This window comes from Nerophis lumbriciformis, linkage group LG28, assembly GCF_033978685.3.
Source record: "Nerophis lumbriciformis linkage group LG28, RoL_Nlum_v2.1, whole genome shotgun sequence".
In the NCBI taxonomy this organism is placed as follows: domain Eukaryota; kingdom Metazoa; phylum Chordata; class Actinopteri; order Syngnathiformes; family Syngnathidae; genus Nerophis; species Nerophis lumbriciformis.
Window position 1 is genome coordinate 17,569,235 of NC_084575.2, and position 11,579 is coordinate 17,580,813.

Consider the following 11,579-nt stretch of genomic DNA (forward strand, 5'->3'; position numbering starts at 1 on the left):
GAGCTGGAAGCTGGAATCAAACCTGGAACCATCAAGTTGCTAGCCCGGCCGCTCTACCATCTGTGCCACACAGTTCAAAAACATGCATGTTAGATTCATTGGAGACTCTAAAATGTCCGTAGGTGTGAATGGTTGTTGGTCTGACCTGTGGCTGACTGGCTAACAGTCCAGGACGTAACCCGACACTCGCCTGAAGCCAACTGTGATAGGCTCCAGCTCACCTGTTTCACTAATTAGACAAGCAGTATATAAATGTATGGCTTTTTAAAATGTAATACACATGTAATAATATTACTTAAGGGAAACAGCAAAAGTGGTCACTGTGGACAGGTTGCCATGACGAATTCACTCTCAGCAAATACGCAAAGATCTATTTTTATCGCAAGAATGCGGTAGAGCGGGACAGGAAGTATGACATTTGAATTATATTGCTACTCTTCTGTAATCTATTTTTTGTTGTTCTTCTTGGCCTGTGCACATTTTTTTTTTTTTTTTACCAGATCATATATCGTTGTTAACATCGCAGTACCCAAGAACATGTCTTCGGGATATAAGGCTATAAACTTATATTGCAGCACATTCATATGACATTAACTATTTATAACAGGTGCCAGTGCACCAGTTTCTCTACACATCCAAACAAGAAGCAACCTTTAGCAGACACAATTTTTTATGTTTTACAGGAACTGTATATACAGTATGCATTAATGCAGGCTAGTCATTTTACAAGTTAGAAGACACATATAATGAAACCATGAATGGAGAATAAACAGAAGAGATATTACAGGGCCTTGGGATTTTTTTTTTAAAGTGTTTACATATTTATTGGGAATAATTATGGATATAAGATACCTGAATATCATTATGAATAAAAAGTGTTATTACAATGCAAATTTCATGCACATGTGTAAGTCCAACACTAAGCAAACAAGCATGATTAATTGTGTGTATGTCAACATACTGCAAATGTTACTTTCTTTTGTACAAAGATATGATTACAACCCGCTATTATTGATATTAAAAAAAACAGTTTTTCTATAAGACTACCTCATTATTTCAATTGACGGAACATCTATTTCTTAGTGTAATGATATAGCTGGTGGGAGGTACAGTGCTAAATCACATTTGCAAACATATCGCTGCTATGAAAGTGCATGTAAGTGTCACCGCAAGAATTCAAATTTCACAGACAATTAATCTCCAAAAGCCTTAGTGCTAAAGGAGATGCTACTATAGCGTGGATATTGGCAGTTGTCACGAGTTATTGTCTCCTCTGGATGTTCCATTTGAATACTGTACACAAAAGAAAAGAAAATATGTCTCGGTTGGCTATCAAATAAATAATTTTTCTCATAATAAACCAAGTAAAATGTAATCATTTGTAGGGGCATGAAAATGTGCCCATCATAAAACCTGAGTTTTATGTTATATACCGTATTTTCCGGACCATAGGGTGCACCGGATTATAAGGCGCACTGCCGATGAGCGGGTTGAGTCAGGTCTATTTTCATATATAAGACGCACCGGATTATAGGGCGCATAAAAGGGGTCATATTATTATATATTTTTAAATTGAAAACACTTCCTTGTGGTCTACATCAGTGGTCCTCGACCACCGGGCCGTGGCTGGGTACCGGTCCGTGGATCGATTGGCACAAGAAATTAAAAAAAAAAAAAAAAAAAAAAAAAAAAATATATATATATATATTTTTTATTTATTTATTTATTTATTTATTTATTTTTTTAAATAAATCAACATAAAAAACACAAGATACACTTACAATTAGTACACCAACCCAAAAAACCTCCCTCCCCCATTCTCATTCACACTCATTCGCACAAAAGGGTTGTTTCTTTCTATTATTAATATTTCTGGTTCCTACATTATATATTAATATAGATCAATACTGTCTGCAGGGATACAGTCCGTAAGCACACATGATTGTATTTTTTTATGACAAAAAATAAAATAAGATACCTTCGGCAGCGTCTTCTCCCCGTCATCTTTGCTGTAGCGGTGTAGAGTGCAAGGACGGGGGTGGAAGAAGTGTCAAAAGATGGAGCTAACTGTTTTAATAACATTCAGACTTTACTTAAATCAATAACGAAGCAGCATCTCATCATCCGTGGCTCACAAGTGCAATAACAACGCCGGAAATGTGTGCCGTGAAAAACTATCCGACCGGAACTCTCTAATAACTAAAGTTCCTTGGGTGAATAATGTAAACTCACTACACAGGTATGTTTTAGCGCTTTCATGGCGAGTTAACTGACAGATATAAGTAAGAACTTTACACTACTTTATATTAGAAATGGCAACAGCGGAGAATGAATGTCCCATAACAAGAAGATAAATAAAAAGAAGAAGCTTATTGACTACGGTGTCGCCACGAACTACAAAGGCAGACGCATGCAAATCGTCAGGACTTATGCAGATCCCAAATGCAGAGCAGCAGGTACCAGAAGGTAAGAAAAGTTGCTTTTGCATAATATTGAGAAACAAAACGCCAGATATTGTTGTGTTTACTGAGAGGGGGTGACGGCAAACAGACACCAGGGGGCGGTATATACAATTATTTATTATATATATATAGTCAACATATATATATATATATAAATAATAATAAACAATATTACTAAACCAAGGAAATGGAGTGTGAACTAGAATACAAAAGGGAATGGTGTAAGACTATGTGTAGAATTTAACTGAAGTGAGTGTTACCAACGTGTTGAACGAGATACGCGGAAGTCCAGGGGGCAGGCAGCTGATCCGGGGCGAGAGCGAGGCGTCAGAATCCAGGGGCGAGCAAGAGGTCGAGGAACGAAGGAAGCAGTCGGAGTCCAGAGGGAGATCCAGGGGAAATTGAGACGCAGGCGACGGAGGGTACTGCGGGGACACGGGAGAAGACAAGGGACAAATCAAGGCACGGAGAGGAAACACGAATATAGTAAGAGCGCATAAGGCTTACGGTACACCATGAGAAAGCTAAGTTCCCGCGACGATCCTTGGGTCCACTGGTCCTTTATTGATCTCGCTCTGATCAGTCGCAGGTGTGCAGATTGCCAGCGAGTGATTGCAGCTGGTGGCTGCAGCAGGGCGGAGACGCGCGCGGCGCGTCCCTGGATGTGCGCACCAGTGGGCGTGTCCCGAGGTGCGCACAGACGGATGAGCGGCGTTGGCAGGAGCCTGAGCCGTAACAGTATCCCCCCCCTATGGACAGATTCCAGATGTCCAACATACTCACGAAACAAGGGAGGGTGGAGGGGAGAACTGGTGGTGGGTCGCCGGCCCCAGTGTCCCCGAATCCACCGAGGACGAGTCTGATGGCGGCGGCGAGAAGAACGCCGCTGAAGCCGGCGACCAAGGGACGGCCACCATCTTGGCCGTCGGGAAGACGGACGTGATTGGCGCCATGGTGCGTCTCGCCGGAAACGAGGATATGACATCGGCGGCGGTGTGGAGGAAGACGTCATCGGCGAGGCAGGCGTGGAGGAAGACGTCATCGGCGAGGCAGGCGTGGAGGAAGACGTCATCGGCGGCGTGGAAGCGGCAGACGTCATCGGCGGCGTGGAAGCGGCAGACGTCATCGGCGGCGTGGAAGCGGCAGACGTCATCGGCGGCGTGGAAGCGGCAGACGTCATCGGCGGCGTGGAAGCGGCAGACGTCATCGGCGGCGTGGAAGCGGCAGACGTCATCGGCGGCGTGGAAGCGGCAGACGTCATCGGCGCCGTGGAAGCGGCAGACGTCATCGGCGCCGTGGAAGCGGCAGACGTCAAAGGCGTGCAAGCAGCGGACGTCAAAGCCGGAGACGAGGAGGGCAGCTGAGGAGCTGGCCAAGGTGCTGGAGTCGGCGGAGCAGGCCGAGGTGCTGGAGTCGGCGGAGCAGGCCGAGGTGCTGGAGTCGGCGGAGCAGGCCGAGGTGCTGGAGTCGGCGGAGCAGGCCGAGGTGCTGGAGTCGGCGGAGCAGGCCGAGGTGCTGAGGTCGAGGCCAGCCTGGGAGCTGGTGGAGACGTGGGGGCCAGCCTGGGAGCTGGTGGAGACGTGGGGGCCAGCCTGGGAGCTGGTGCTAGCTCGGAGACTAGCCGAGGGGTTGGTGCTAGCTCGGACGCTAGCCGAGGGGCTGGTGCTAGCTCGGACGCTAGCCGAGGGGCTGGTGCTAGCTCGGACGCTAGCCGAGGGGCTGGTGCTAGCTCGGACGCTAGCCGAGGGGCTGGTGCTAGCTCGGACGCTAGCCGAGGGGCTGGTGCTAGCTCGGACGCTAGCCGAGGGACAGGTGCTAGCTCGGACGCTAGCCGAGGGACTGGTGCTAGCTCGGACGCTAGCCGAGGGACTGGTGCTAGCTCGGACGCTAGCCGAGGGACTGGTGCTAGCTCGGACGCTAGCCGAGGGAGTGGTGCTAGCTCGGACGCTAGCCGAGGGAGTGGTGCTAGCTCGGACGCTAGCCGAGGGAGTGATGCTAGCTCGGACGCTAGCCGAGGGAGTGATGCTAGCTCGGAAGCTAGCCGAGGGAGTGATGCTAGCTCGGACGCTAGCCGAGGGACTGGTGCTAGCTCAGGGGCTAGCCAGGGGGCTGGTGGCTGCGGCTGGGAAAAACGGAAGACAGATGGAATTTGTCTGGCAGAGGGTAGCCTGTCTTGGTGCAGCTGCGCCACCCCATCAGCACAGCCACCAGTACTACCCCCCCTCTCCGAAAGCGGATGCCAGACGCTTCTCTCTGGCTGAGGAACAGTCACTATGGGTGGGAGGAGGGTGTCCAGGCGACGGGTAAATTCCTCCTTGCTCACATCACTGCTAAACATGCCTTTCCATGACAGTTTGGCAGGACAAGAAAACTCCTCCGGTGTGGAGCGAAAAAAAGAAAAAGACATGGTGAATGGGGCAAGAGGCAGAAAAAAAAGAAAAGAAAAAAAAATCACAGGGGGCGGAACTAAAGTCACTGGGGGCGGGGCTAAGGAACTGTGCCGTCAGGTCCTTTAATAATTTTGGCGGGAACTTACTGTTGTGTTTACTGAGAGGGGGTGACGGCAAACAGACACCAGGGGGCGGTATATACAATTATTTATTATATATATATAGTCAACATATATATATATATATAAATAATAATAAACAATATTACTAAACCAAGGAAATGGAGTGTGAACTAGAATACAAAAGGGAATGGTGTAAGACTATGTGTAGAATTTAACTGAAGTGAGTGTTACCAACGTGTTGAACGAGATACGCGGAAGTCCAGGGGGCAGGCAGCTGATCCGGGGCGAGAGCGAGGCGTCAGAATCCAGGGGCGAGCAAGAGGTCGAGGAACGAAGGAAGCAGTCGGAGTCCAGAGGGAGATCCAGGGGAAATTGAGACGCAGGCGACGGAGGGTACTGCGGGGACACGGGAGAAGACAAGGGACAAATCAAGGCACGGAGAGGAAACACGAATATAGTAAGAGCGCATAAGGCTTACGGTACACCATGAGAAAGCTAAGTTCCCGCGACGATCCTTGGGTCCACTGGTCCTTTATTGATCTCGCTCTGATCAGTCGCAGGTGTGCAGATTGCCAGCGAGTGATTGCAGCTGGTGGCTGCAGCAGGGCGGAGACGCGCGCGGCGCGTCCCTGGATGTGCGCACCAGTGGGCGTGTCCCGAGGTGCGCACAGACGGATGAGCGGCGTTGGCAGGAGCCTGAGCCGTAACAGATATCATGTCATTTTGGTGTTGTTTACTTGAGTAATATTGCAGTCTACACGTATCTCTTATGTGTGACTGCCATCATATTGCAGTCTGCACGTATCTCTTATGTTTGACTGCCATCTACCGGTCACACTTATCATTTCACCATGTACCAAATAAAATAGCTTCGAGGTCGGTAAGCACAACCAAAATGATTCCGTACATTAGGCGCACCCTTGAGTTTTGAGAAAATGAAAGGATTTTAAGTGCGCCTTATAGTCCGAAAAATACAGTAACTTTCTGGTCATACTATCACATTAAAAAATGTTAACCACGTTGCTTGTCCTAATTTATTTAACTTTTATTTAACCAAGAAAAAAAAAATCCCATTGAGATTAAAAACATATTTTTCAAGGGAGTTCAAAGTTACCCATAAAATTACATTGACAATTACATTACAGATTAAAAGGACAGGATGGAAATCTAGTAAAACATTTACGGATAAATGAGGCAGCTTTAAATGCTCTCAGATTGGATTTAAAAGCATTTGACGATAACAACTCAGTCAGCTTCCAGTCTCTTTGCAGCGTGTTCCAAGCACAGGGAGCTGCGTAGACAAAAGTTTTTCCCCAGTTCTGTGTGAGAAAAAAGGACAGAGAGCAACAGCTGATCGTTGGATCTCAGAGCATAAGAGTCCGTACTTCTCTGTGTAATCAATGTACAGATGTGAGAGGGCAATAGTCCCAGAAGAGGCTTGTAAATTCAAAGTGTACCAATGACAATGTCTCCTAGTGGACAGAGAAGACCATTCCACCCGAGAGTACAAGTCCCAATGGTGTGTCATGGCTCTACAGTTTGTGACGAACCTCAAAGAAGCATGGTAAACAGAGTCGACCGTCTGAAGACAGGAAAGAGTAGCATTCATATAAAACTTACTTAGACTTAGTTCCTCCCGTTCCTATTGGAACATTGGGTGATGAGACCCTTCCATTTTCTCCGGTCTCCGGCGGCAATTCTTTCTCCATGCCAACTGACACGCATCTCCCTTAGGTCTTCCTTGGCTGGCTGTCTCCACGTCGTTTTCCTTATTCCCCCTTCTGGCATCCAGTCCATTGCCACACTTGCCGGTCTCTCTCTTGGCAGTCGGAGTACGTGCCCCAACATTCTCCTTCTCCTTTCGGTGACAATGTCAGACAGTGCTGCTACACCTGCCCTTCTCATCACCTCCTCGTTGGAGATGTGGTTTCTCCAGGAGATCTTCAGGATGGATCTGAGGCATCCTCGGTTGAAGACATCCAGCTTGTTGGTGATACTGGCTGTCTTCATCCACGTCTCACAGGCTTAGGTTGCTGTTGGTATGACCACTGACATGTAGAGGCGTAGCTTGATGGCCGTTGTGATGGCTTTGGACGACCAGATGTTTCGAAGCCATTGGAACACTCCAGGAGCTTTGCCAATTCTGATATTGACGTCTTTCTCCATGTCTCCTGTACTTGAGATGTTACTTCCAAGATACGTGAGGTCCTCAACATACTCTATGTCATGTTTGTCTATAGTGAGTGGTGGAGAGAGTTGCATTTGTCCAAAGGCCATGGCCTTGGTCTTTTCTTGGCTTATCCGTAGTCCAACTTTTTCTCTGTGCTCATGGAGATTGTTGGTCATCTCTTGGTCATATACAAAAGATCTCCATAATCTAGCACAGATAAAAATGTGGCAGAGACAAGGCGCTTTTTTTACACCAAAAGAAAAACATATTTTATTACGGAAGAAATAACCCAATTCAAGTTTTAGTTTCTTCACCAGTTTTTCAATAAAAGGTTTAAAGGTGAGGTAGTCATCAATTAAAATATGAAGGTATTTATATTCATGCACCACTTCTATGATATTCCCTTCAAGAGTGGACACTACCCGGGGAGTTTGAGGCACCTTCTTATGTTTGGAAAACAACATAAGTTTTGTCTCGTCAGCATTGAGAACCAGTTTTAGGTAAATAAGTGAATAAGTCAACAGCCTGTTCAAGACATGATCCAAAGCAATAAAAAATTGTATCGTCTGCATTAAAATGCATATTAGCATCAGAGAAATGCTGTTCTAGATCATTGATCTACAAGATGAATCCCCAAAATAGAACCCTGTGGCAGCACCTTATGAAAAGTAACAAATTCCAAACAAAGGCCCTCGTATTTAATACACTAGGACCTGTTTTATAAATAATTTGAAAACCAGGTGACCGTATGTTCTGACAGTCCATTGAGAAATAGCCTATGTTTTATAAAATAGCATGGTCCACAGTGTCAACAGCCTTGGAGAGATCAATAAAAAGTGAGGCATAGTACTGTTTTTTTACCAAGCACAACAATGATGTCATTTATCACCTTCATAGTAGAAGTGATAGTGTTGTGCTTTTTTCTGAAGCCGGATTGATATTTAGAGATCATTTTATTTGAATAGAGGAACTCTTTCAAATGATCACAAACAAGAAATTCCAGATTTTTTTCAGGCTTAGAGGTCAAATAAATCCTACCCCAGCTGACTTGAAGCCAGCCAATCACAAGGCGCATAGAGCAGTAATTGACACTACCATTCACCCCTATGGACAATTTATATCCCTAATACACCTAATACAGGAACCCTAGCGCCGGTCCGGCAGGCCATAAACAGACGTGTCCAGCAGAGGACAAGGCACAGGAGAAGCATTGGACAGCCAGGCCCCAAGCCAGGGAGAGACCACAGAAAGGCGGGAGGCTCCGCCCCGAGGGGCCCAGAGACTCCCTGCAGCCGGACGGGAAGACCGCCCCACCAACAACCGGGCCCCCACAGGCTTTCCCCCCCGACCCCAGTAGAGCACGGGGGTCACCCAAGTCGGCCGCCGCAGGACCACTTAGGATATAAATGCCGTGGCCCCGCGGGGCATTCACCCACCCCACCTGCAGGGACCCCAACGATGGAGATGGACAATCCAACAACTGCCCAGGCGAATACTCCCCCTTTGGGGAGAGAAGGAAAAAAAAAGTAAATCACAGACACGCTGACACACAAGGTCACTACCCCAGCAGCTGGCCGACACACAGCACTGCAGAATACTTTGCAGCGCACCGAGCTGCCACGATAGACGCGGGGACTAGACCCAGCAGGCCCCAATCAAGACGGGCATCTGGAAGAGGTGGACGGTGGGACCTGGGGCCTCAAACACGCAGTGTTGACCCCCGCTGGACAAGCAGTCCCCAAGAGCGCCCCCAAAAATGTAAATATATATATATGTACATATATTTATATACATACATACGCACACACATGTAAATATGTATACATACACACACATATATACACGTATATAGTCAAGGTTTCTGTGGTTTATCCGTTATACAGTCTTCAATACCGGGGTAGAGCGGAACATACGTTAGGTCAGGAAAAAACACAGAGGCTATTTCATCCCTACAAGCCTGTTTCGCAGGCGATAAGTGTCTTTATTAGCCTCCTATGGAAATGACTATTTGTCGCAGGCTGACACGAATCTTTGTTGACAGAAATGTTGAAATGTAATATTTATTGCACACATTTTTACAACATTGGAAACCATTAGTAAACCGACCTTGAGTTTGACACCTGTGCACGAGACAAACCAAAGAGCTTGTTTATAGGTGTACAATAAAACTCCTCATAGGAAGTTGCCATTTGTTATAACTTTGTGACATCAAATAGAAAAGTGACATATTGTAGCCAAAGCATACTTGCCAACCCTCCCGAATTTTTCCGGGAGACTCCCGAAATTCAGCGCCTCTCCCGAAAACCTCCCGGGACAAATAATCTCTCGATTTTCAGCCGGAGCTTTTCAGGTCCGCATGGCCTCCAGCTCCATGCGGACCTGAGTGATGACAGCCTTTTTTAACGTCCGCTTTCCCACCATATAAACAGCGCACCTGCCCAATCACGTTATTCCATACGAGGCGTCCGGCATACCGCCGATGAGCATGGTGCAGACGGAGAAGATCTTGTTGGCGCACATGTTGCCAAAGCCGACGCTGGTCAGTCTACTGAGGGTGAAGTAGAGGGCGGCGATGTACGAGCTGCGCACCGACGGGCCGCCGACCGTATTGTTGACGTAGGGCATCTCCAGGCGTTTGCCCAACTCATGGAGCCATCCTTGGGGAAGAGACGGGAGGACAACAGGGTGACAAGAACTAAATCATCCAGACGAGAGATACATTGTATTATTAAGTTTATCTTACCTAAAAATAAATATATTTATTAATTTAAAAAAAAAAACTATATACATTTTTACTATATTTTGCTAAAAACATCAAAATTAATTGTATTTTTATTTGTATTTTTCTGACTCCTTATTACATCCAGCCATAGAATTATACATTAAAATAAACATATTTGAAATAATTAATTTTAAATGATCATAATAATTAATTTAAAATGACCATATTTAATTATTAAAATAATTGCTTGTTTATCAACAACTTTAGCATTTTATTCATTACATTTTGAAGCTCTCAGAAGCCAAGTTATGTTATATTCCTTAAGATTTATTTATGCAAGTTTAAAGTATCAATTATCTAAACCGTTTTGGTTGCATATTTTCAGGATGTATATATATATATATATATATATATATATATATATATATATATATATATATATATATATATATATATATATATATATATCAGTGACGTGCGGTGAGGTTGATGGCTGGTGAGGCACTGACTTCATCACAGTCAGATTTACAAACATATGAACCCTAAAGAGTATCTTATTCACCATTTGATTGGCAGCACTTAACGGGTTATGTTTAAAAGCTCATACCAGCATTCTTCCCTGCTTGGCATTCAGCATCAAGGGTTGGAATTGGGGGTTAAATCACCAACAATTATTCGCGGGCGCGGCGCCGCTGCTGCCCACTGCTCCCCTCACCTCCCAGAGGGTGAGCAAGGGGGTGGGTCAAATGCAGAGGACAAATTTCATTACACCTAGTGTGTGTGTGACAATCATTGGTACTTTAACTTAACTTTAACTTTACACATACAAACTGTAGCACACAAAAAAGCACATTTAATTAAAAAAACGTTATTATGGTCTTACCTTTACTTATAAGTGAGGGAACAGTGGTGTTCGTGTTGGAGGAGTTATGAATGAATGAAATATGAAATCCGTGCTGCAGTCTGCAGGTGTACCTAATGTTGTGTCCCTGCAGTCGTTCACGGCTCCTCCGGCGTGAGCAATGTTGTTTTTGCACTTTTTGGCTTCTTGTTAAGTGACTTTTTTTGGGTGGATTCGGTCTTGCTTGTGGAAGGTTTGGGTGTGGGCTTTGGTTGGTGTGGCGCTCCCGTCGGAGGGTGCAGCCTGCGGCGGAGGTGCAATAACCGGCACCAGGAGGCGGGATTACTGTGAGCCTCACACAGTGCGTCTTCGCAGCAGTTTTATGATTGCTCAGCACAATAAATACGTTACACATATACAGTTGTTGACAAAATACACTGTACATTATATACCTCAGCTAACTAAACTATGGAAATGTATAATATAGTTCATATAGCAATACGGTCTCACTGCACAGCAGGTCAGCAGTTAGCCGAGTCCGCAATCCATGTTGAGGCACAACTGAGTGACGTGCCTCAACTGGCTGCTGATCACCGCACCGTCTCTTCTCAGTATTTGAATGGCAAATGTGAAAATTCAGCGATTTTGAATAAAAATAATCTAAAACTGGTGAAGTTAAACGGAAAAGAACTTTATAGTATAATCTCTGGATACATATAACAATTTAATTAATTTTTTTTCTTTTTGCATTTTTTTTCTTTCCATGTTGGCAGGTGAGGCCCCGCCTCACCTGCCTCCAGTGACCGCACGTCACTGATTAAGTTTATCTTACCCAAAAATAAATATATTTATTAATTAAAAAAAAAAAACTA

At 45.4% G+C, this 11,579-nt stretch overlaps 1 protein-coding gene across 1 annotated transcript; it reads right to left on the reverse strand.

The window, feature by feature from the left end:
• Positions 1 to 2,651: 2,651 nt before the first annotated feature.
• Positions 2,652 to 3,616, reverse strand: LOC140680194 (uncharacterized). Its single transcript, XM_072916623.1, has 2 exons — positions 2,970 to 3,616; positions 2,652 to 2,887 (listed from the first exon to the last, which is right to left on the reverse strand). Exons 1-2 carry the CDS (start codon positions 3,613 to 3,615, stop codon positions 2,790 to 2,792), a joined length of 744 nt encoding a protein of 247 aa, XP_072772724.1. The 5' UTR covers position 3,616; the 3' UTR covers positions 2,652 to 2,789.
• Positions 3,617 to 11,579: the final 7,963 nt, after the last annotated feature.